Consider the following 27,949-nt stretch of genomic DNA (forward strand, 5'->3'; position numbering starts at 1 on the left):
CAATACAGGTATGGGATTGAAATTGATGCTTCTGACTTGAGAAAAACAACATATGCCAATTTGGGACTGCAATCTCCAACCAGGTATTGTTTAGTTTTCAGCCTTTGTTACAATATTAAAGCTGTGATCCTCCCCCAAATGCTGCTTCTGGAGTTCCCCTCTGTAAGGACTATACCTTTAGAAGGACTCTTATCATTTTTGAGGGATTGCCTTCCATGGTGATTAATCATTTCTGATCACACGTCTGAAATATATTTCACCTGATCTGCTTTCTTTTGACCAACCAGATGACATTCGAACTAAATCAAAGTGACTAAAATCATACTTCAGCTTAGGGATAATGAGAGTGTGCTGTGTTCTGCTAATCAGGCTTGTTACCATGAAGGAAACTTGCAACCATCTTTTTTGTTTGTTTGTTTGTTTGTTTGTTTTCTGGAGGGGGGTGGGGAAGAGAGAGAGCCAGTGTTGGGAATCAGTGAGGGGGTTAGACATGCAAGTAACAAGGATGGTTTCTACATTGTATATTACAATCAGGCTAAACAGTATCATTCACTAAAGGCCCGATCTGGAGGCAGAAGTGGCAGGCAAAGCTTTGTCTCTTTGGTAGCCCCCTCTTTTTGATTACAAGGTTTTGTTTTGTAAGGTTTTTCACCCCTTATCCTCCTTCTCATACATGAAAAAAACTTTGCTGTTGCTTCTTTATAGCCTACAGGTAAACTTCTCTTCTAGTGAGAGTATTGACAGGAGATGGCTTGTATTCCCCCGTTTTTGTAAGGGGAATATCCTCAGTGTTGGCTTCCTCATTTTTGCTGAAACTAGCTGCACTGAAGGTCTCATAGGATGAGGTCAACTTTTTGTTCAGGAGGTTTCTGTTGCGGTCGCCCATGATGGCGGCTTCGCCATTGGCCAGCTTTTCCTGGCTTCCTCGTTCATCAACAGGCATGAAAGTAGATAGTTTGGGCTGGCTCTTCTTCCTCTCCGGAGAAGTGCGGACGGGCATCCAGCAGGAGTCTGAGTGGCCATACTCATCACATTCACGGGTACACTTCCCAGTTAGGGCTACATCTGGAAGAGGTCTTGAATCTGAAATTCAAGGAGACGGAGCCATTAAAGTTGGCCATTTCTCAATAGGTTTTCCTGACCTATATAAAATTGGAGGGGAGATATATATATATATATATATATATATATATTACATTTATATAATATATATTACATATCTATATTTCCTTTACCATATTATTTCCCTTTTTTCAACACCCTGCTGTTCATCATCTCATAGAACAATTTTTATTTCATATCCAATAAAGATAAGGTTTTGCAAAAACATCAAATGTTATAGAAAGAGAGGAATGGACAAACTGATAAATTTAAGTGTGTAGAACAGACAGGTATATATGCATGTGTTACAGGACAGGTACATGTGCATATTCTCAAGTAGAAATAAAGTACACATGTATATTTTTATGGGTACAAATTTTTCCACATGCATAAGGAAAGTTATTGAATCCAAAAAGATAATTTTCTGTATTTATAAATTATCCCAGAAATCGTGTACCTTTGCCAGTTGGATTCCTTCCTGCTTCTACATTATTCATAGAATGCAAATATGCAAAACCTTATAGTAAAAATACATTATAAAACATCAGGGTGACTCAGAAGTAGAACCTAAATTGACAGCACATTATGTGGTTAAAAAGTAAAAAAGCAAAGTACTAGTGGGTTCCAAGTGTGAGCACACTAGCAGTATCACCACCTACCCCACTCTAGCCCACACGCTCCTGCCTCCCACCTTGTTAATGACCTAATGTGTGCTGTAGTATAGTCCGTTGAGTGTTCACATAGAAATACATCTGCCAGTGTGTTTGCTGAATGGAAATATTATATGAAATGCAATGTATTGGGTAAATCGAGTCAAAACTTCTACAATTTTGATGAAATGGCTTGTATTCTTAATTAATGGTGTTGCCTAATGGAGTGGGAAATATCTGTCTTCTATTTCTATAAAGCTAAGTTATATCATTATATGTGTCTGTCTTTGGAGAACAGTTATATATTTTCTTACTATTAAAAATATTTTTTTAACAAATTTTGTTTTGGTTTGAAAAAGAGAGTGAGAGAGAGAGAAAAACCTGCTTCACCTCAACAGATTCTAAGAAAACTACCTCTAGGGTTTTATTTAATATATTTTACAGTTTCTTTTATTGCCAAAAAAAAAGAACATAATATGACTAACATGACTATGCTCCAATTTATATCATTCAGTACCATTTTATTACAAGGCTTGGGACTTAAAAGACTGACAAATTTAACCTCTGCAAATATATTCACAACAAATGAAATCAGTGAGATTTGCATATGCATCCTGGGTAGACTTGGTTTAAAATAGAATAGGGGGTTATTTAAATTATATCCAATATATTTAAACCCTCTGCTTTTGCCTCCACGCAACATCCCCTGTAGTTTGTAATGATATTCCTATTTGATTATCATTTGTATAAGGATATTTTTAGAATTTTTATCCTGCCAAAACTCCTAAATCAAGGCAGTCCAATACTACATGTCATTTTTTTCCTACAGTGATGGGTGGATAACCGAAATATTGACATTTGTCAGCTCATTGATTTTTGAACCACTGTGACCTGAGATTTTTATGCTGTGTGCTCAGAGTTCAGCAAGGAAATCCCATTATTCTTCATAGGAAATCTAGAATTACTTTTCTCTTTTCCAAAGGTAAATTGCAAAGATAATTATTTATTGTAGTTGCAAATACTACTATTTGACTTTTAAGTGAGCAGATCTTATTAATTTTATCATCAAAAAATAAAGCACTTTTCTACTTATCTTTTTCTGCTAAATTCCCTCTGTCTCTCAAACACAAATTTTAGATGCATTTTAAAAATCAAACTATTGACAAATTTTGTGAATGGTTTTTGTAATCTGGTCAGTTTAAATGAGCAAATTGAGTTCTTTGGGAATATTACTTGTCTTGGGATACTTTGCTTATTTGAAGCTGACCTAAATTCTTTGAACAGACCAAAAAAAAAAAAAAAAAAGAAAGAAAGAAAGAAAGAAAACCTTATAAAAATGCAAAGTGTGAGATCAGATCTACTTTTTACTCTAAACATTCCTTTTTTTGTCACTGCTTAAATAAATTCAAGCTTTTCTTTTTTTCTTATGCCTACCAAGGACACAAGACAATAATCAGAAATTTTGCTACTGAAATAGGAAAAATCTCTACAAATGTGGTTGTCATTCCCTGCAGAACTGACCCAGAATAGTCTCCAATCATCTCTCTATATTTACTTAAGTCTCACGAAATGTGACAGTTTACTTACACAATGACTTACACAGGTCGCTGCTCTTTGGGGATTAATTTGTGTTTCCTGTTTGAAATTCATAGCACCTTGTTTTTCGTTTGTTTGAGATGCATTTAGGGATAGCTCATAGAGCTACCTTAATACTTTAACATCTCTTCCCACCTGTTATACTTAACTTGTGCACCTTGAACTCCCTGTAGCTCATAAAAAAATTATATTCATTTAGATTGACTCAATTTCCAGTCAACTAGGAGTGAGATACTCTTCAATTCATTCCCTCAGCCTTTACTTCATAGTCTGGGTTATAAGCATGACTTTTAATAAGGATCTCCTGTCATTTCCAAAGTCAAAGACTTGATTGGGGACCACCGTGGAAGTTGACAAGACTAATTGGTTGAGACATGTTGCAGTGTTTATCATCAAATTTAGAAAATAATCAAGAAAGGCTATAAGAGATTCATCACAAGCAATCAAAACTTCCAATCTTGATGACTCAAATGAATCCTCAAAAAATGCTAATGATCAACGAACACAATTTATATTATGATGCAATCTATTAAAGGAAGGCATGAGTGGAATAGTATTTTTCTGTGTTTCTGTATTTTCTTATTTTAATTATTCAAGTAGATATTATATATATATGTTTTTTAAAAGACAAAAGTTATATGGGGTCTTACAGAATCATCAAATGCACTTTTTTCTCTTTTTTATAAAAGATATACTCTTAAAATGTCCTATTTGTTGTGGAATTACAGAGGCAGATCTTCCATAAATAGTAATCTTCTTAGTCTTTCAGTCTTCCACTGAAGAAGGTGTTTTGTGATATCTAAGAACATTATTTCACGCTTTAGTTTAGTACTCTTCCCTTTCATTTTGACCTGAGTGGAAATGGAAAATAGTTAATCAGAACTCTGTTTACTTGGTACTGAGTAAATCAATTAAAAAAGTAAAATGTTCTGTATCAAAATATAATGGTATTCTTTATCAGCATTTTCCATAACCAACTCAGTTCCTTAGAGGTTCCCCCCCACACACGCACTCAGTCATATCAAATCTTGAAAGGACTGGAAGTAGAAATCGTATTCATTAGCTCTTGTTGTTGCTTTAGCATCATTTGCAGAGTTCTCCATTTTTACCTAGCTATGCTATTTACTAGAAACGTTACATAACTTTAGAAAGTTAAAGTCCTTTCTTAGACATAAAGTTAATTTCCTTCTCAAAAGTAGACAGTTTTCAGCCATCATAATATCAAACAATGTACAACACATAAAATACTTCCCCACATTTCATCTCTTTTACTTATCACCTCAACCCAACAGCAAGGAGGATGGAAACAGTGAGGGGTCCAGACTACGGAAGAGCTGAGGCCAAAGAACAAGTGTTTTGACTTTCACTTTAGTGTTTTCCATAACACCATATTGCTTCTTCTTAAAATGTAACAACAAAGTTATTTAGAGGTCAATTACTGCTACCCACAGCCATAAGAAAAAGCTAGAGTCCCCAAAGAAAGGGAAAAAAAACATATCGGACGAGCACAGGAAATAGATGCCACAAAGACACAAATTTTACTACTTAATGAAAAAAATAATAATTCAACCTTTTTAAAACTATACATTTCCTAAAGTGGAGGTAATTATAACTAATTTAAGAAGTCAAGTTCTTTCTCTGAAAAGAAATGTATTTGCTCTTAAGAGGCAGGGAAATGAGTGGGTGGTGAGAAGATACTGCTGCAATGACCTCAGCAAGTAGCGACAGACAATACGTAGCATCATTAGAAATAAAAAGGAAAGCCCAGATTTATGGAGGCATTTGATGTTTCAGGAAGCTGTCCTATACAATTCAGAAGCCTTTAGAAGTATTATTATAGGAGAGCACTGGAATTGTTAAGACTCTTAAAGACAGCTCTGCACCAGTAAAGATTTTGATGGACTCAGTTATGCATTCTGCCAGAATCCTGGTCACCCATTCCTATTCCAGACCCTTGGCTTGGGGCTGAAGATAAAAGGATTATTTCCATTTCCTAAAAGAAGCATGAAAATGTTGCATTTAGTTTTTAAATATTTCCAGAGTTTTTCTTTGTTTTGTTTTGCTTTAAGCTCAGATACTTAAAGCTATATGTATCAATTGCTTATTTGTTTAATATACAAATAATTCTCTGACCGTATGAAATAAATGGATTGCTAATCAATGTGTAGACTCCGAGACAGTCACATCCTTCCTGTGCACTTAGCACATTCTTAACATTATCTGACAAAATTTTGCAAATAAAAAATTGTGCTATTCTCTTCTTTTGAGGAGAAAAATCACACACAGGCACCTTTTCCCTTATTCCTTTTTAAAGTACTTATTTCTCTCTTTATATGTCTTGACTTCCAGTTATCCAAAGATTTCTTTTTCTAGAGACACACCTAATTCTGGTGGAATTTGGTGGACTACAAACAACTTTTACAAAAGGATGAACAACAAATAAAGGCAGATAAATCTGTTGATTTTCCAACAAATAATTTAACATTACCTTTATTTTCTTTAGTCCAAATGAAAATATCATTTTTATTCTAATGATTCAATCAAATGCTTTATTTTATAATAGCTGTCAGAAAATGATTTATTTTGCCTTACATAATAAATCTGAGAACAAATAATTACATAAATGTTTTACTGGAACATTATTATTATAGGCAATAAAATTTAGGTGTGAGGGGGCGAGATCCAAAAATTGAGTACTGAGTCAGACTTGGCTTTTTTATATAAATGGCCTAAAGATCCCCGCCTTTGATCTATTTGGGGAATTTGGGAAAGTTAAAGATAAGCACATAACAGATCATGAAGAAGATGGAAATCACTGACTCAGATAAGCAGTAAGTGATCCTCCAAATATCCCAACACTTTCTGGAAGAAGGGGAAATTTATAGTTTTGCAAGTAAGTGTTATCCAGTGTTACTACAAGGGGGTTAAGATTTCTACATTGTATTCTAAGTTATCATGAAATCACTTGATTCAACTGAATTAGAAGAGAATAAAGATTGCTTATCCAACCAACCCTTACTTCACTCTCAATTATACCTCTCCTGAGTGCTTCTCTCAAGACAGAGTGGAACTTGTGAAAAGAACGGGAGATTAGGAGTCCCAGCAGTGCTGAGTGTGATTCTGATCCCATTATGTATAAATTGTGTGACTTTGGATATAATTTCTTTGAGCCTCAAGTTCCTCATATGTGAAGTAATAATACCTACTTCCCATGTATTATGGGGATAAATGAGTTAATGTATATAAAGTTTATATCATGGTGTCTGGTGCCTTGTAGATTTTAGGTAAATAGTAGGCCACAGCCCCTGGAGAGATTTAAAGAAGTATAGATTTTTTTTTTTCCTCTCTGCCGTCTTCCCTGAATGAATGGGTATTAAGGGAATAGGCTCCAGAACCAGGATCCCTGAACTCAAATCCTAACTTTGTCACTTAATAAGTATGTAACTTTAAACAAGTTACTTGATTCATTTAAATTTCCTCATCTTTATAAAGAGCATAAGAATGAATTAACTTCTTAGGATTATTGTGAAGATTTAATGTGTTAATAAAGGTAAAGTATTTGTAATAATTCTTGACACACAGTGGGCCCTCAGTAAATATTAGAAACTTCAGGTGCACAATCCCTTATCTGCAACTCAGTCCTCAAAATAGCTTTGAAAACCAAAAGCTTTTTTTCCCATAAATTTACAACAAACCTGACTTTCAGTACAAGGTTATTTTTCATCTTTATTTATCTCACATAGTGTGAATATTTATGTTTTCCGGGAGAAACAGTGTTTAATTAAGGACACTGTCTCAGACTCTTTGATCTTTAAAATTATATACATGCATGATATTACCTTTTCTAATATATGAAAGATTTAATTTTTAAGATTTATTTGTTTCCAAGGATTTCAGATAACTTACTGTGGACCTAGTAACAATCATCAGTCAAGAGGGCATGTATTTGGAGTTTCTTTTCCAATAGTACTCATGGATTTATGCTGATAGAGTCTGCAGTATGCCAGAGCTACCACCTACTTAGGAAAATACAGTGGTCACTGGTTACTCTACATCAGATGTTCCCCTTAACACTTCTTTATTAAGACTTTGGCAGTGAAGATTTATTCAGAATGTGTCATTATAGTTGCTCAAAACTGAAGGGCAAATGCTCTATTAGTTGCAGTTATCTTTACAACCTAAACAGATCAACCTCACAATTAATCATTTTCATTTGAAAGAGACTTGCCCCTAAGATGTTGGGTTGTTATCTTGCTTTGCCTGCATGGGCCACAACATAAAAAAAAAAGAGCTCCATTTTAATGACATGTTAAAAATTAGCAATAAGCTAAGACTAAGAGGTTGAAAATCAAGAAAAGACAACAAAAAGCGGTTGTACATGCGGTACACCCTTCAGAGATCAAAAACAATGAGACATAAAAGCCATCTAGCATACAGACTATGCAGACTTTATGATGTATGTACGTGCTTGTTTTAAGTTGCAAAATAAGGTCAGACGTTCCTCTCATCTTCCTATACACAGCCCTTTGGAGTGTGACATCACTGCCCCTACTGTCGAGATTCTATTTCCACAGCCCCTTGAAGCTGGGCTAGCTTTGACAACTGGAGTGATACTGTGCAATTTCCAGGAGAGGTCTCAAGAGTCCTAGCAGCTTCTGCTTTTGCCTTTGGAAGACTGCCATCTCCATTCTGACAGAAAGCATGATCTAGCCTCTTTGAAGATGAAACATTTTTTGAGAGACAGACTAAGTTACCTCAGTTGGCCCAGTGGAGCCTACCCCCAGCGAAGCCCCCAAGTGAATGCAGCCACATGAGTGATCCAGGCAAAACTTGCAAAAGAAGCAATAGTCAATCCACAGAAGTATAAAAGTAATCAATCTTAAGTTATGCTTGTTTGTTTGATTTTGTCTCTTTAGGGGGTGGGGAGAGTTCCTTGAGGCAGCAATAAGTCACTGAGATCATGATCATGGACATACTATATTATCTGCAGTAAATCAAAAAACACCCTGAGATGTGGCAACAATATATTCTACTTCTTTTATGTCTTCTTATCATGGGCAACAAACTGACCAATATTATGGAAAGCATAAACATTTTCAGGGCTGTAAGCACATTTAATCAGTAGTTCAAGCAGAGGTCTCCCATAGAAAGCTCTGGAAATTTTGGTCCTGTAATTACAGGATTTCACTGCATTTTTCACCTAACAGTGCTCTAGTTCGGGCTGACATGCCAAGACAATATTAAAATGTTTAAACAGGTTTGAAAGCATCAGCAACTTTTCTCTGTACCTTAGGCTACACTCAGTTAAACAGCAATTGAATGTATCTCAAGAAGCATTTACTGCCCTGAGGCTTAGACCACTGTCATTCTGAATGTGGTATTAGCGTATACAGTGGAGACTGCAAGCCAAGTCTCAAGCAGTCCTGCTGAATCAACTCAAACATGATTCTGCTGGTTGGTACATGAAAACTGCACTACAGCAGAAAAATGTATGGTGGCTGCTGGAGAGTGATCTATTTATGCACATCAGAGCTGGGGCTTCACTTTGATTTCCCTATTCACGAATGCAAAATTAGAGGTGGTGGAGGTTAAGGGAGTATTAAGGGAGGAGAGTGAAAGGAGAGGAATTAAGTGCTGGAAATGAGAAGATGCTCCAAAATTGATCAGAAGAGTTTATAAAACCCAGAATGACATTGGGGACACTATTACACAAGTTAGCGGTTGATCATCCCACTGAAAATAGACCAAATTCTGGTTGTGTGGGTCATTTATGTTTATTTTTCCACTGCAATAATCAAAGCTTTCATGATTTTTCTTCTGGTCTCCTGGGTTTCCTTAAATTAGAAATTATTTGCTTTGGGTGTCATAGACTAATAATCTGATGAAAAGTGTAAGTATTGCCTCCCTCCATAAAGCATGTGCCCATAAAATCCGCATAAAATTTCAGTGGGGTTCAAGATACCAGAGTAAGGGTTTCAGCATCCTGGTGGATGGAAGAAAGAAGGGTGCATTTTTATACTGATACCTTTTTTCATTTGAGTTTAAATCACTGGTTAAGAAATATTTAACAGATCAACATTCATCCTTGAAATATAGAAATTTACATGTGGTAAATAAATTGCCATTCAAACAGTGACAGAATGATTTAAAATTAACAAACAAAAAAACAAATTCTGAAACACGTATTTAGAAGTAAGGAAAATAATTTAGATTTGATTATGTTAATATTGTACGTAGGTCGTTTAAATGCCTAAATCTAAAAACCCCCAACAAGTTATAAGGCTTTGTATTAATAGCAGATTCATACTTGTGGGTGGATTTTACTGATTGCTGATCACTAACTTGAAATGTATTTTCTTTCCTAGAATCTACATCCAACATTTACACCGGTGTCTTGAATTGCCAGCAGCTGGATCTTCACTAACCATGAGAAGGGAGATGAATAGGTGAATTCTTGTCATTAAGGAACTTTATACAAAACAATAATGATACAGATGAGTTTTTTTTAATTAATAAAATGTGTTAGCCACTGTACATTTGTTTTACATACAGTAAAGTGTGAAGTGAATGCTTCTAAAAGAGTTGCAAATATCAATTTAGAGTCACTTTCCAGTAATGATCTCAAATCTTCAATGTTTTCAATACTGCCTAAAAAATTGTAAAATATATATCCTCAAGAAATATTAACATTGTCTTTAGGAATGGATATTTATTCTAAAATAATACATAAAGGCTCTATTAACTGTAAGAATATTATCTTTGGATTGTAGTCTTGAAGGCAGTGCCCATTTTATCTTTGCTTCTTCATATAACATGTAATTCTATACAAATAAAAAAGCTGAAAAAAAGGAAATTGGAAAAATCAATTAAAGTATATTTTCTCAAACCTTCTTTCCTCCCATATAAACCATGATAAAGCATTTTTTAATTGAAGTACAGTTGATTTACAATATTGTGTTAGTTTCAAGTGTATGGCAAAGTGATTCAGTTATACATATATATATTTGAATTCTTTTATAGTATAGGTTATTACAAGATATTGAATATGGTTCCCTGTGCTATACAGTAAACACTTGTGGTTTATCTATTTTATATGTAGTGGTGTATATTTGTTAATCCCGTACTCCTAATTTATCCCTTCTACTTTCCTCTTGGGTAACCATAAGTTTGTTTTCTATGTCTGTGAGTCTGTTTCTCTTTTGTATATAGATTCATTTGTATTATTTTTTAGATTCCACATGTAAATGATATCATATAATATTTGTCTTTCTCCATCTGACTTACTTCACTCAGTAAGTGGTGAATTAATGCTGATGGAATCTAGGTCCATCCATGTTGCTGCAAATATCAATAGTTCATTCTTTTTTATAGCTGAATAATATTTCATTGTGTGTGTATGTGTGTGTGTGTGTGTGTGTGTGTGTGTGTGTATCTCACATCTTCTTTATCCATTCCTCAGTCGATGGACATTTAGGTTGCTTCCATGTCTTGGCTATTGTAAATAGTGCTGCTGTGAATATTGGCGTGCATGTATCTTTTTGAATTAGAGTTTTCCTCTTTTACAGATACATGCTTAGGAGTGGGATTACTGGATCATATGGTAGTTCTATTTTTAGGTTTTAAGGAACTGCCATACTGTTTTCCATAGCGGCTGCACCAATTTACATTCCCACCAACAGTGTAGCAGGGTTCCCTCATGATAAAGCATTTTTTAAAGTGAGAAGTTACAAAATAGGTTGTATAATAAGTAGCTGGTATTAAATATCTAAACATTTAATGTGAACATGTTAAATATTGAAACAAATTAATTTAGTATTTGGGAATGTTTTAAAAAGAAAGAGAATCACTACAGTAGCCATAATGTGATATAAATTTTTTCTATGTATTTTTTCAATGCATTATTTTGTGTGAAAGTCTAAAATAGGCTATGTTAAAGCTCAAATCATGTATGAAATAGAACTGTAACATAATATGATTATTTTTTCCACAGAGGAAAATCATAGCAATTTAGATTTACTAAAGATATTACTTTATTAATTTTTTCTAAATGTGGCAAAATCACAACACCTGTTCATTTTCTCCTTCAATGTAGTGATCCTGAGAAACTATACAATTATTCTAATGATGTGGCCATTTTAAAAACACATTCTCAAACTATTTGCATGGGAGCACCTGTTGAAATATTTATCATACAGAAAGCTTATCTAGTTGAAAATACTCCTGTAACAAGAAGCTGTGTTGTAACGGAATTCTATTAGTTATTATGATCCGGGAGAAAGACAGAGTTCCTCCTTTGTGTTCCTTACTGAGGAAAGTTTCACAAAAACCCTGAGTCCTGAAGTACTTTTGAGAGATGAAGCTCTGAAAGCTTTTTAGTAGGAGCTGAAACAATATTTATGGGGAGAGTTTAAAAACTGTTGGAATGCTGGCTCCTTAACTCTGGTCAATAAGTTGATCAGTTAAACTAAAATTGGCAAACACGATTAGGACCAAAAGAGTGTTGAAGGGCTTGGGAGCTTAGAGCAGGTAAATAAAAGGAAAAGGAAGGAAATGATCTCTGATGACTAGCAAACAGGACTCAATGAGCAGTTCAAGTGGGGGAAATCAATGAAGCAAAACTGGATCAGTTTGCTTCATTGATTTTTGCTGCTCATTGAAATGTTTTCCTTTATTTACTTCCTATTTCTTCAGAGAGTGACTAAGTCTCACTGTTGAATCTCCCTGTGAGCCTGTGATGAGCAGATAAGCAAGCTCTGGAGATCCTCTTATGCCTACATTATACCTTTTCATGCTCCATGGATTCAGAGGCACTTCAAATGCTCCCTGTGACGCTGTAAATGCCTCACTGAGCCCACAACCTTACTGTCGTAGGCGGAAAGATGGTTCCCCTCCTAAAATGTCTACATCCTAGTCCCCAGAACCTGTGAACATGTTAGATCACAGGGCAAAGGAAAATTAAGGTTGCAGGTGGTAATTTTCCTAATAAACTGTCCTTAAAATAGGGAGATTATAGGCGGCTAGGATACAAACCAAAGAATGTGGACAGGCTCCAGAGACTGGAAAAGGCAAGGAAACAGATTGTCTCCTCAATCTTCCAGAAAGGAAGGCAGTGCTGCTGAGACTTTGATTTTAGCTCCTGGAGACCCATGGTCAGACCTCTGACTTACAGAACTGTAAGAGAATAAATTTTTGTTGTTTTAAGACACTGAGTTTCTAGTAATTTGTTACAGTTGCAATGGCAACTGATACACACTCTCACCACTTCTCTGCTCAGAGTAAGACAGCATATATTTGGTCCTTTCTACCCATATTTCATCCATTGAAGGAAATGGAGTGGAAAAATTTTGATTTTCAAAGTTTTCATTGAGTCATGTTTACCTAATTTTTGAGTATCTGCTCAGGAATTTTTGTTTTACACTTTTGAAAATTTTGCTACATTCTAGTATCTAATAGTGCAAGTTATTTGTATCTGACCAATCAACAAGGTCCAGCAAAGTGCTAACAGCTCTCCTTTCTGAGTGATAACATCTTCCTCCTCCGTCCGTCAGTGATAGCTGTCTCTGGGATTATTACCAGAGAATCCACTTTAAGGCATTCAAAATTTGGGTAGTGTGATTCCCAAGAAGAGAAAAGAAAGAGAATTTGGCATAACATATAGGAAGGAGAGCCAGGTACCAGGGTACAACCTTAATGATGGCTGTCAGATTATTATGGTGCTTTTGACTTCCTAATATTTATTACTTGTGTCACATTTGTCTGTTTGTCCTGTTCCCTCTTAGTAATTAGCAGGAAAGTGCCTAATTAAAAAGCACCCTTATGATAGTTTTAAGAACAGTAAGTAGAATAAATCTCTCCCTACTTTAAAACCCTCTTCTATAAATTTCGATATATGTTTCCAACTTTGTATTTTTGCACAGAAGTTCCTTCAGGATCAGGGTCCTGCTTACCTCTTTCCATTCTTATATGCTCCCATTTGCCACTTCAACAGACCTACTGTAGTTGTCATTTCTAGAAAGCCCTTTGCTGTTCCATGTCTTCATAATCCTAATGCCTTGCTTCTTCTGCTATTCATTGCCTTGTCATCAGTCTCCCACAAATACTTCAAAATCCAGTTTCAGCATTTCAACTTTGAGATTTCTTCTAACCAGGCTGTCTAATTCTGACTTCTCTTTGCCTCTCTAGTCTTCATCCTATGCCTGTCTCTACCACAGCATTTAATGTATTGCACTAAACAATTCATGTGACTTTTTCTGTAACATGTAACTCCCTGTGGCTAGGATTCACAAGTTACTTAACTGTGTACTTGGGACGCTAGCACCGAGCCAGTCACATGCTCAATAAGTGCCTTTTTAATGGATGGATCAAAACCAGGTAGGGAGGGCTTCCCTGGTGGTGCAGTGGTTGAGAGTCTGCCTGCCAATGCAGGGGACATGGGTTCGAGCCCTGGTCTGGAAGGATCCCACGTGCCGCGGAGCAACTGGGCCCATGAGCTACAACTACTGAGCCTGCGTGTCTGGAGCCTGTGCTCCACAATAAGAGGCCACGACAGTGAGAGGCCCATGCACCGTGATGAAGAGTGACCCCACTCGCTGCAACTGGAGGAAGCCCTCGCACAGAAACAAAGACCCAACGCAGCCAAACTAATTAATTAATTAATTAATTTAAAAATAAAACAGGTAGGGAGACATATTGCATGTCATCCCTGATGATTCTGTCTAATTCCACAATGGCCATAGGTAAATGGAGGATAAGGACATATGTTAATTGCAAACACAATGTAATTGGCCAATAACAGAAGGTGAAGTGTTTCAGTATGTGCAGATCTGAATGAATTTCTTTACTACTCACTCTCCTTACCCTCTTTCAGAGCCTGTCCTATAATCTCTAGTTGAGATTTGCTTTCCAACAGAACAATGGAATTGATTGAAATAACCCATGGATATATTTTACAGAAAAATATGCAGTCCTCATCCTCAGCCTGGGACAGGCTAGTGGGGTCACTGGAAGCAGTAGTGGATGCAAAGTAAAGTCTAAGGGGAAAAGCCTATACTTAGTGGTCACAAGGCTACACATATGAACTAATTTGTTAAGCTTCTTTGGTCATGGGTGGTAGCTATTTTATAGTTATTTTAATGTTTTCAGGACCTCTGGTTGGCAGTTATACAAATCTTTCAATAATAAACTTGGGAAATAAAATTTATTTTGGGCTTTTACACAGCTTGTATCATAGAAGAAAAATTTCAAAGCATGGAGTCATGAAGGAAAGGTATTCTATGTGATGGAAAATGAAAAGAAGAAAGCTCTCTTCTCTCATTCTTGTAATGTGGGTGTATTTTAATAGGAACTATTGTAGGCAATATGCCTACCTATCTTAGTTCAATAAATCTTATTTGCCTTTTCGTAGCAACCTGATGGGTACATGTTAAGTGAGTAGGATCATGGGCAATTTACATCAGTGCTTTTCAAACAGAGAATCATGATCCTCTGGTTGGTGGTTGAACCCACTTACAAGGTTATAACCAGTTTACACCATGTTCACATTATTTCGTAAATATTTTGTTGTAGTTTTTAAAAAGTATGTGTATGTATATTTATATGTGTGTACTCAGTCCCTATGTAAAATAAATATTTTATTCTGGGTCACACTGAATCTATAGCTTAAATCATATCATGTAGAAATCTGTGTACTTCTGAGTAAGCTATATATTATGTGATATTTAATATAAAATATAATTTTTAATATGCACACAATGTCATGTGAATTTTAAATTGTATTTTTATCTGTCATTTCAAATTGTACTTCAGAGACTAAAATTTTATCCTCATTAAAAAGGAATTCAGGGGCTTCCCTGGTGGCGCAGTGGTTGAGAGTCCGCCTGCCGATGCAGGGGACACGGGTTCATGCCCCAGTCTGGGAAGATCCCACATGCCACAGAGCGGCTGGGCCCGTGGGCCATGGCCACTGAGCCTGCGCGTCCGGAGCCTGTGCTCCGCAACGGGAGAGGCCACAACAGTGAGAGGCCCGCATACCACACACAAAAAAAAGAATTCAGTTAACTCAACAAATAAGAGTTAGTCACATCCTCAATAACCACTTCAGGAAGTCTACTGTAAATACAGTTTCTTACCTTGGGACATTCTGAATTTACAGTTAATTCCCTAGATTCCAATTTTCTAGAATTATGTGTAATCGTGATGAACCTTCTCATAATCCACTTAAATCCTCGGATAGACTTTGATTTATATCAATCAGCAAAATGGCAACAGACCCTTTAAAAAAGGAAGACTTAATATGACTTCTTAAAGTCATATAGACATTAAGATGTAGGACACATTTAAGCTGTCTAATTGTACCATTGGTCTAATGCCTATGTATTAATCTGTCACAATGTCAAATTACATACATTTAGGGCTTTTTTTTTTTTAAGTAAAACGTTTCTGTGCTTAACAAACTCATAGTGCAAAAAAATTCAGGAGTGCAATTAGAATGTCATCTCTTCTGCAGATGACTTAAGAAAAGCATGAATCAGAACTTAACAGTCAACATAATTTCACAGATAATCGTGGCAAAATTATGGTAATGCAACAACGCAGAGTACAGTGAGATTAGCAGAGAGTGATGATCAACTATTTATCTCTACCTTCTGCTATGCATGCTCTTTATTTAAGTCTCTTTTTTTTTTTTTTTTTGCCAATGTTTTCAGTTTTTACTTTGCCAGCAGTGGGCATCGCATAGGAAAAGAGGTTTCATGGTGTAAACAGATTTTTCCATGTGTTCAATGAATTAGCTTCGCTGGCTCTTAGGCAAAACAGACTGGCTAGATGGAATTAATTTTAGCAAGCTTTTGTGTTTTGCCCAGGGTCATGTACAATTCAAATGAATCAATACTATACCAAAAAAAAAAAAAAAAAAAAGATAAAACTACAAGTATTGTAATGAAAATCATCACTAAAGCATATGCTTTAGGAGTTTCCTTTAAATGGCATAGTTAAAATTTTTGTGTACTGTATTAATCATTGCATTGTACTCTGTGAGTACTTAAGTGAAGTATTTGGTGGGAATTTTGCTAATTTGTCAACCTTCTCTTTCTGCAAATAAGCCAAGGACTAGTGGAATTAGGAGTTGGCTATGACAGGACAGGGGAACACAGAGGAAATTTCACTATACAGAGAAAATAAGAGACAAACTTTACTGCAAAAAGCTGGCATGAAGTTTTCAGTTTCAGGGAAGATAGGTCACACTATTATGGTAACATAACCTGCAAAAGTAAATTCATTCATTCAAGAAATATTGATGCATCAGGCACTATTCTAAGACATTACAAATATTAACTCATTCAATGCTCACAGCAACCTTGTGGGGCAGGTGGTATATTGCCCCCATTTTACAGATGAGGAAACTAAAGCACAGAGAAGTTAAGTGAGTTACCCAAGAGTTTGCATATAGTGAGTGTTAATGAGGTTGCAAACCCAGACATTCTGACTTCAGAGCTATGCTCTTAACTGCTATACCACACTCTCTCTCAATCAATAACACATCAATGTATTATAAACTCATGTTATAAGCAGGAAAAAAGGCATATTTACCTAAGCTGAATTCAAGTAGAAAAGCATTTCCCTATACATAGAAGAAAGCTAGAAAAAGCAATGTCTCTGGACTTCAGATATAGTAGGAATCTCAACAGTCTTAGATTGAAATAAGGGGAACATTTTTAGTTGGAACAAACAGAAAGGTGAAAACTCAAGAAACGTGTGTAGAAGTTCCAGGGCCTGAATGACATTGGGACAGCTGTCCCTCAGTTGGTCTTTGAATGGGATGAAGAATTTTGTATCTAAGTCAAAATAAGGAGTGTAAACTACTATGTTGGTAAAAAGCCTCAAACTTCTACTATTATTAAAGCCATATTCAGCTAAGAAAAGGTTGCGTCTTCATAATATGTGTCCATTTTTAATTCTACATGGTAGAAAGACACCTCAATTATGAGGTTTTGGATCATTTTCATTCCAGAGACAGAAAAGCCATGTTTGGAAACCACAGTGTGCTGGGCTGAACTTCTGAGAACAGGAGATGCTGAACCACTCCTTGGTGAACTGAATGTGAGAGTGGAAATAAATGCTTTAAGAATAGAAAAAGAAGTATGGACAGTCATTTCCGGCAAACAAAGCACCAAAGAGATTAGGTAGGACATATTAATCACAATTGGGTTGGTTAAATTGGGAAAGAAAACCTGACTGTACTGATTCTTAAGAGAAAATGAACACAAAGAGATATCTGGGTGATACTTATCTAACTTGATTCCCTGTATTAATCAGGAAACTGATTAATATCCAAAATTTTAGATTATTTGAGAATATATAGTTGCAACCCACGAAGCTGAGATTTAGTCTGTAGGGATGGGGAAATCAATGTACATTAAAATATAATGAGGTAAAGAGTGGTGCCTTTAAGTACACTTACATACCTCATACTTTTTCATAATGGTATCTCGGAGCAAAAAACCAGGGAACCATGCACAGTGTAAACTTTTACATTCACTTTGTGAAAACCTTTACTTTCATCTCTTCACTGGAGGGAATCAATGAATCAGAGTGATTAACACCCTGGGATCTGAGCAAAGGAAGTCTGATTGAGTCCACGTTCTTCCACTTACCAGCAATGTAACCTCCGGCAAATTACTTAACAGAGTCTATCGCATTGGGCTGTTATGAGGATTAAATGAGACAAGAGTGTTGAGTGCTTAGCATAAAGATCTACATATAGAAACACTTAGTATATTTTTCTGCTGTTATCATCACTGTTAGTATATTTTTCTGCTGTTATCGTCACTGTTACTCTAACTACTATGCTATGTATCTTTTCCACACATATATTTGAATGGGAGAATATTGATTCTAAATTATCAAAAATTATATATTTTTAATCAATGTCTTCTTTTCTTGGCATAATTTAAAGGAGTCAAAAGCTTACATTTTTAGAATATTTATCAATTAATTATAGAAAAACAATAGTTTTCATATATGAAAGATGATAAATTCATGTTTTTGTACTATAAATTATACTGCCAAATACATTTCTTTAAAATAAAGCCCCAGAATAGTAGATGAAAAAAGACATCTTTTAATAAGTTTATTTTAAAATTATTGAAATTAATAAATGTTAAAAATGCATACTACAGGAAGCTTAGAAGAAATGTAAACTAATTTAATTTCAAAGATTAGGTGTACATAAGTTAGTGATTTGTCTGGCAAGTAGCATTGTATTTTATAATTACTAGCTGTTCAATGTTAATTGAAACAATCTATTGTTACTTGCAACTATATCATATTAAATGCTATAAATAATAATTAGTGCTCTACTTGACTAGGTATAATCTCTCATTTCCCCCAAAGAAACAATTTTTACATAATTATTATTTTGCTTACTTTAAAATCACATTTTTTACTGCTTAAATCCTAATTTGCTGCTTTTTTTTTTTATACTAGGACATGAAAAGATGGTAAAATTGAGAAAGTTAAAGAGATTATGTGTCTTCAACACAGTATAATCTCTGAATTATTACTTGGGTGGACTTTACAAGTGTATCAGCATTTAAAAGAAAAAAGAGTTTAAAGAATCTTTAAACAGATCAGAAAGTATAAAATGTGTAGAATCCCAGTTAATGTGAATTAAATTATCTTCAAAAAGAGGGGGAAAAAAGTTAAGAAACAGCTTTCTGTTCTGCATGTTAACTAGCCTAAATAATGCAGAGCTTATGTGCAAAAGCGAGAGAATTTAAAAGGGAAAACAAATATCTTGAGACTTGTCTTTTAAAGTAACTGTCAAGGAGACTTGTCTCTCTGAATAAAAGCTAGCAGTGACTTACGGGATTCATTTATCCTTTCGGCTGTATTAAAAAATGTCATTTAACTATTTAAAATGTTGTCCAGTCAAAATAAGGACTAAGTATCTGCTCATGATATGCCTATATGGCTTCCAAAGAACACACCGGGATTTGGCATGATTAAATGCATTTGAGAATTTCAGTCAGGTTGAGGATACAGAATAAGATGATCTGAGAAGTATGACTAGTGATGCATTATTCATGAATATGGGAAACTAGTAAAATAAAATATGTTGCTTATGGTGTGCCCAGATAGTTAGGGCTAAATATTCCAAAATAGTCAGTATTAGATCTGCTTCTCCTTCTTTGCGTTAAAAAACTTCTGCATAAATAGTGATTCAGATGTAATAATGATGATATTGAATATTTAACCCCAGGGCTACCAAACAAGAAGAAGCACTATAAACTTTTTTTCCTGTTGGAAAAGATATAATTAAACCTGCTATCTTGTAGATAACTAAAGAGATCCACATTTTTTTTCCTCTTACAAAATGGAGCCACTTACAGATGAATCACCAAGCCACTATCATCATGTTAGATTTGCTTATTTTTAACTAACTTTTAAGTAACTGAAAATAAATAAATTTTGATGTATGATATGTCTTACCCTCTCCCTTGGCAGTTTTTCTAAACTGTTCAGTGTGGTTCCTATTTGGAGTTTGGGAGTGTTTTTCTCAATATACAGAAAACTAACAACAGCTACAAATTCTCAACTAGTAATCATATTTTCCTGACTGTATCTCAAAAGATACAGGGACACAAAAAGTCTGTAAAAATAAAATATCTTAAATAGCTAAGCATCCACAGAATATTACACTGCTGCTTGCTACAAACCCAAGATATCAGCATTAAATAAATTATTCTTTAATTAATTATTTTTGAATTTTTAAGCAATCATTTACAGATGATAGTCCTTCTAGTTTGTTCCTCTACAGTGAAGAAAGCTGATCATAGCTATTGATAGTTTCCTCCTCCTCTTCTTTCCTTTCTAGTGCTATTCTGTCATATTTTTTAAAATAGCCTGCTAATTCATATATACCACCTCCTGTCCTAAAAATTTGTCCTAAATGAATATTCTATTCAACCTAATTTGAGTTTGGTTAAAAATGTCTTTTTTTTCTCTTGCAGCACCTGGGCATGGAAATAAGGATAAAATGTGCACAGGGTATAATAGCCCAAATAGCCCAAAATCATCATAAGACTTGATTATTCAGTGCCTGGCACAATTTAGGGCATCTTTTCTATTGAGTAAGAAGATAAAGAGGCAAGTATTGTGCCCATTTCCCAGAGTGCTAAAATATGAAACGGTTGCCAAGTGATTTGCCTAAAACAAAGAAATCTAGGAAGTGAAAGAGGTATAAAGAATTTGGCTAAGCTAGGGATCCTGGAATAGATTGTCATTTTCTACTCCTACAACTCACTGTATGAGCTTATGCAAGCTAATTAACCTTGCTTAACCACTGCCTCCATACTCACGTGTAGGAATGTTGTGAAGAAAAAACATGAATCTGCACCTGAAATTCCTGGACATGTGCACATAAGAAGTTTTCAATAAATACGTGTTTAAGAAAGGACAGAATGAAGGGATAAAGGAAGGAAGGTGGGGTCCTCATTTTATCTTCTATTCTTTCCATTATACCTACCTAGTTTTCAGTGAACATATGGCAAATTTAACATAGAGATTGAAAAAATACAAAGAAAGGAAAATAATAGAGTGAAAACATACTGAAAGGAAGAAACATGGTGGGAAAGTTAGGGAAGACAAAAAACTTAAAAGAAAAAGAGTGAAAGAACACATGAAGGAAGGAGGGAAGCAGGGAGGAAGGAGAAGTAAAGGGCAGGGGAAAAAAGGATGGAAAGAAGGAAAAAAGGAAAGAAGAAACGAGTATGAGGAAATTAAGGAAGAAGGAAATTAAAACAAACAAACAAACAAAAACAGGCAAAACAAAATAGAGAAAGATAATGAGTCTCTCAGCTAGATGTGTGACCTGTGGAAGAATTTATATTTTTCATTACCTTTATATAGATTTTCAGCTTTGTTTTAAGGTATAGCGTGTGGATTAATTATAAACATTGACTCTCAAGGTTTACAGATTTATGACAGATTAATCTAGGTTAAATCCATTAGAAGCTGTGTTGAAGCTAGTAGTCCCCTTCTTTTATATATGCAGGCAGTACTGTAAGGCTAAAACATAATTTTAAAAATGACTCTACAGGATATTAGCCCATCGGCATGAAAAATAACAGAGAATGAGTGAGTTGATCAGTCATTTCCTATCATGAAGAAAGAAAATATATAAAAGCCTTTGAAATGAATCTAAAATTGGAACACAGTAGACAAGTTAATGAAAAACTATGGGCCTGGCAAGAAACAAACAATTGCATTAGGAAAAAAATGTACATCAATGATAGAGAACACGTGAACATGTTTTAGCATCTTCCCTTCATTTCAAAAAGTTTTTAGCAGTACTCTAACGATTAAAAAAGAGGAGTAGGGCTTCCCTGGTGGCACAGTGCTTGAGAGTCCGCCTGCCAATGCAGGGGACACGGGTTCGTGCCCTGGTCCGGGAAGATCCCACATGCCGCGGAGTGGCTGGGCCCGTGAGCCATGGCCGCTGAGCCTGCGCGTCTGGAGCCTGTGCTCCGCGACGGGAGAGGCCACAACAGTGAGAGGCCCGCATACCGCAAAAAAAAAAAAAAAAGGGGGGGAGTAACCAACAAGAGCTGTCTGTTAAATACACATCGAGATTTACAGTTTTTCCTTTTATTTCTTTTAGGTTGATTTTCAAGTACTGAATCTCATCTAGAGTTTTCAAGATGTTTTAACTAGTCTCTTTATTGTGTTAAAGAACATAGACAGTTTAAGCTTCTTCAAATTTTAGTGTTTTAAGTATTTTAAATAAACATCACTATTGGTCAGAAGGTCTTCCTGAGGCCCCTCTTTACCTTTAGCTCTTGCTCATTTGCACCATCAGTACCCAAATTACAGCTTTCTGTTGAGGGCAGAACATCCAAGAACAGATTTTAAATTAGATACTACTCAGGTTGACATCCTGTTCCTTTTTTTTAAGGAGTTTCTAAAGACTAAACATGCTTTGAACTAAAATTTTTTAAAAACTAAAAATATGTTAGATTAGCTTCCCAGAAAGAAAGAACTTCCAAATGACTTGGCTAGGCAGAGGCCTATATTTTAGAACAACGTTAAAAAATGTTATTTGAGAACTGTTTAATGTTCCAAAAGAAGAACAGCTAATGACCTAAAATTAGTAGATGTTTTAGAGTGTTCCCAGTGGCTGATTTCAATTCCCTTTCAAAGTAAATCTGAGCACTATAATGACAGCAGAACTTTCATCACAGTTTACACAAGCTTTGCTACTTTCTTGTCATGGTAGATGTGGATTTAAAACAGAATGGTGGGCTTTTATAAGACTTTGAAGGGTCATCTCACTTAACTGAAGAACTTTACACCAGTGACTTACTCAAGAAATAGTTACCTGGTTCCTCCTATCAAGTGACTGTGGGAATTACACTACTAATTTAAACATAGATGCTGTCTTAAAGATGCAGAGAATCTACAAAAGGTAGACAAGTATATTATAATAATTAAACCTGTTAGAAAGCAATGACTTTCATAACAGAAGTACAATAAATTGTGTGAACTGTTCAAGGAAGAATATACAATATTAATGCTATTTAACATTAAAATTGACCTTATTATTTTTGGATTTATAAATTGTCTATTGGAAATTTTTGAATTGTCATAGATCAAATTTGTTCAAATTATGACTGCCTGTTTTTGGTCTAGTATTTCATTAACATGTCTGTCATTGTCTTAAATATTTATGAAATAAATAAGCTCTATAAATTCCATTTTTGTATAGAATGTTTGGTGACCACTGGATATATAGATATTAATTCCTTCTTCAAAGTGAATCAAATGCATATCAGTAAAGTCAAGTGACAAGTTGAAGGAGTCCTCCATTTAATAAATAACATTTTGTTTTTGTCATTGACCCTGTCATTAAAAATGGCAACATTGGTCCATAACAGTCCCCACCCACATTCACAACATACAGCATTAATAACATCTCCACCCATTCTTCCCTACACAGGCTGACCTCCACTTCCAAGTCTTTCCAAATGTCATTACTCAGTATTGGATGAAAGATAAATCCGTTTTCTTCATCTCTGAATATGGTGAAAAATATTTTTTTTTGTAAATTTCAGCCAATTATCTCCATCTGTCATTTTACTCTATAGGGAAACAGATATAGCCTCATCCAAGCTGGAAAATTTGTGTTTTTAGCAATATCATAATGATGCTAATATGCTAGTAAGAAAGAAAAAACATATTGGTTTGATAAATATCCTTCCTAGAATATCACTTGCCACATTTAGATACATGATGAATAATTGTGGAGTAAGTGAATTAATGAATAATAAAATATTTACATCTCAGCATTATGATACTTCTTACTTCTCTGTTGAATGCATCAAATATATACAGGAGTCTTGCATTGTTACCCAGTGAAAAGCTCAGTGCCTTTAACAGAACTAGAGGAAACAAACAGCTCTAATGTACAACACCCATCGCTGAATTGAACTGGAACCTCTGGTAGCATGGGAGAGGTTAGCCCAGGTAAATTGGTTTACTGACTTTTTACTCAAGACAGATTCCAAAGTGCCTTAACTCTTCCCTGGTTGCTTAAAATTTTAATACACAATTCAGCAAACATATAAAATTCACAGAATTTCAGTCAGAATGCTCTAATTCATGGTTATCATTGGTGCTCATACTTAGCTTGATTTACATATTTTACAATTGTAGTAAGGCTGTTTTCTGTTTTGTTTTGTTTTGTTTTTTTTCTACTCAGCCTCCTTTATTCAACTAGCATTTGAAACTATATGGAGAGAAAAGAGTAAGCGGCAAGAATTTTCCCAGGATTAAAAAGTCATCATGACCTGTATGGAGTTTTTCAAGCAGCCCCATAAACTACTTGTGCAAATCATAGTGCCAATACCACTGAAAATGCCACCTAAGAGGTCATGACACAAACTCTGTCCACCTCAGTTCTCCCAGATGTGAAGTGATGATATCAGTACAGCCTAGCTAAAGCCTTGGACAAGTGCTGGTGGGCTTCTGTGAAGTTACAAGTTTCTATGAAACCCCAAATGCTCATAAAAGCAGCATTCTGGTTACTGCCTGTAACAGCCAGAGAAGTCTGTAAACAGTGTTTATGGACATTTTTATAACCAAATTCATTTCGTTAAACCAAAGATGTCTCATGCTTTTCCAGAGAATTACTATTCTTAAGGGTGTCAGATACAATGATGCCTGTAGAGACTCAACAACGATGAAATGATGCTTCAAGATATTTTGAGCATAAGACAGACTTTTCTTGGGTCAGAGACACTTACTTACTTATGAGGAGGGCTTAGTCCTCCTAAGATCGTTTCTCTCCCCTCCACTGACCAGGCCTGGTCTTGTAGGAATCTTTTAAAAACTACATCCAAAGAAGGATTTTTATATATTATATAGCTCCCAGGAATAAGAGAATGAAGAGTTGTCACATCATTACCTTTTTTCCTAGGTTCTTTTTAAATAATATTATTTAGGGGGAGAGAAAAAGAGAGAAGCATTAAACCATACCTAAGGCATTTGGATACAGTGGAGGTTTTTCTTATCCATTTTGCAAGAAAAGAATAAATGTGAATTCAATAGCGATAACAGACTGAATTCTCTGAGCTGGCAAAATGGATATTTTAAACTGATTTTCTGTTGTGTGAGATCAAATTACTTTTGTTAAACTGCTTTAAAATTCAATATCACTTTCTCCTGTCCATGATTATTAGAAGGAAGGAAAGTGTAGAATATGTATTTTTTAAGAATTCTTTTCCTAGTTGTGTGAGTTACAATAAAGAATTCATTGCATTCTATTAATATTATTACTTATAGCAAAATTTAAGAAAAATAAGAATCCTACAGTTTTCCATATAATGAATGAATATAGCTTATACAATATACATATATGAGAAACTTTTAAAAATCAAATTTGTTACATGACCATACTAGCCACAGAAAATTAAGGAATGAGCTGAAAATAAATGAAAGAATTCATACTAAATAGCTGCATATAATTCACAATGAAACTGTGAACTTATCACATTAATCATCTTACCAAAGTGCTTTTTCTTTCCCAATTGAATGTATTAAAGGGAATAAAAAATATCCACAATAATAACATAGCAAAAATTCAGAGGATTGATAGTAATACTGAGCACCCTTTAAAAAATCATTACATACAAAAAAAAATCATCAAATTATACTGTTTGTTCATAAGCTTCTCTGTGTTCTTTGTTCAATACACTCAATTCTGTTAAATTGAAGCTAAACATGACAACTTAATTCATGATGTGCTATTTATTTTGTACTGTATTATACTGTGTATGTTGTTTCTTTTATTTGTAGATTTTCAGTAAGTGAAAGTGGGGGAGGGAAAGAAAGAGATCAGAACTGACAGCAAAACTGAATCAGTGCATCCCATGCCAATGAAGTAATGAAAACCCGCACTGTTCCTGCAGCGGCAATAATGAATATAAATAGACAAAGGACGTTGAATAGCTACTGGGAGGAAAAGAATGAAGCATCCATTTCAAGAAAGAACCTTTTTCTGCCATCACAGATAGCTTTGTGGACTGGCTAAATTAGGATGCCATATAACAATTTCATGCTTTAAGAGAAGTCTTTGACAGACAGCTCTCACATATTTTATTTAGGGGATCTGATTTAATAATAGGAGTTCTGCTTGTTATAATAGTTGTACATGCCCAAGTTTCTCTCTCTCTCCTCCTTCCCTCCCTCCCTTCTTTTTCCCCTATCTCTCCCTCTCTCACAAAAGAAGAGTGTTTTGAATACAGATCTGGGTGATTTATAGGATTATAATCATTTTACCTGGGAGGCAGTACCTCACTGGATTCTGGATGTCTAAAATAATATCAATATATTATTATTTACTCACAGATGCCACACAAATATGTAATAACCCATCACTTAAATGTCAGAAGTAGTAGTATAGTTATAATTATATGAGATGATTTCTTTGACTAGACAAGTTTTTAATTGAAAAATAAGGACAGAATAATATGAAAACCATTTCAGTGGTAGGCATATGTACTTATAATGCTTAACTTTTAAATTTATAAAATTGTCTATAAATCGACAATGTATTAAGAGTACGGCAGACTGTCACTAAGAGTTATTTTGGGATCTGCAAAATTTCTCATAGCCACATGATCAAAACTCAATAGATAAAATATTCTGTTCTCTTTCTGGGAACATGCTAAAGATAATTCTTGAAATTACACAGAATAAAATAAACTTATTGTATTTAAGTAAGATTTTGGATTTGCTTATGCAGTATGATAGTATAAATGGGTAATTTACAGAGTAAGCCATAAAAATGCTTAAGTTTTAGCTCTCCTATGTCACAAAAGTAAAAAGTTAATTTACTAATGTAGAAGAGGAGGAAACAATATGTAATATGGTCCCCTAGATGAGGATTTATTCTGGTTAAGTAAAGGTTTTAAGATGTAATACATAAGCATCAATAATATAATTATTCTGTGGTGGTCTCTCAAAAGAAAGTCAAATGGAGGATTCCTTCAACTTGTCACTTGACTTTGCTAATGTACATCTGATTCATTCTGAAGAAGGAATTTATGTACATACATACATAGGCAGTTACCAAATATTCTATATAAAAAAAGAATTTATAGAGTTTACTTATTTCCTAAATACTAGACAGCAAGAAACATGCTAATGAAATACTGCACAAAAAAAGCAGTCATAATTTGAATAGATTTTGATCTAGGACAATTAAAAAATATCCAATAGACAAATTCTAAGTACAGACAAAAGAAGGTCAATTCTAATATTAAATAACATTTTTGCTTCCAATGCTAGACCTGCTTGCTTAAAAAATAACAATAAGGATAAAAAGGGAGCATAAAGGAAAACCTGAAAAAATGAATCAGCTTTTATCTAAATAGGATCTGAACGATTATCCTGAAATTCATGTAGTGTAAAGAATAGCAGTCCTAGACAGTAAATCTGACTATTATCCCAAATAGCATAATTATCTCCTCTCTACTAAATACTCTGTGCTCTTTTCAAAAGGATGGGCAGAGGGACTAATTCTCTGTAGTTATGCAAATCCTGCCTAGAAAGAACACTATCAGTAATAACCACTGGTCAGTTTATTTCAAGATAATATACCAGGTGCTTTCATTGTCAAAATACCTGCATTATAATTCCATTCCAGTTGCTGTTTTTAATTATGAGGTTCTTCTCAACAGGAAACAATCCCACAGAGAACTGAAACAATTTATTTTAAATACTGTAAACAACAGAGAGGCTTTGCTTCATGGATTTGAGATTCCTCTTCATCCTGAGAGCTCACAGCATGTTACGCCAACTGAACATACAGTATTGATACAGACAGAGTCTCATTTCAAAACGTTTTGCCTCGTGAAAGGCCTTAGATAGAGATTCAAAAGGCTTTGATTCTTTGTAGTAATTCCTAAATATTATATTTTCTTTGCTTTCCTAGTAATAACGTTTATGGAAATACAAATCATTGTACAAATCAAATACCCCGGTTCTACATAAAATCCAAGAAAAACACTTAGATAAGACACAGCTCTGGACACTAGTCTTCAAAA

General features: G+C 34.8%; 1 protein-coding gene across 2 annotated transcripts in view; it reads right to left on the reverse strand.

The window, feature by feature from the left end:
* Nucleotides 1-273: 273 nt before the first annotated feature.
* The window catches only part of PCDH7 (protocadherin 7), a 406,993-nt gene continuing 379,317 nt past the window's right edge, over nt 274-27,949 (reverse strand). Inside the window, exon 3 of one of the 2 annotated variants that reach the window (XM_027103198.1) lies at nt 274-1,083. In XM_027103198.1, the coding sequence (XP_026958999.1) occupies nt 707-1,083 (377 nt within the window). In that variant the 3' untranslated portion in view covers nt 274-706. The remainder of the gene's footprint in view (nt 1,084-27,949) is intronic. The other variant, XM_027103199.1, reaches the window with a different exon arrangement.

Source organism: Aethalodelphis obliquidens, unplaced genomic scaffold (genome assembly GCF_003676395.1).
Source record: "Aethalodelphis obliquidens isolate GAN/ISIS:26980383/991018 unplaced genomic scaffold, ASM367639v1 scaffold6, whole genome shotgun sequence".
In the NCBI taxonomy this organism is placed as follows: Eukaryota; Metazoa; Chordata; class Mammalia; order Artiodactyla; family Delphinidae; genus Aethalodelphis; species Aethalodelphis obliquidens.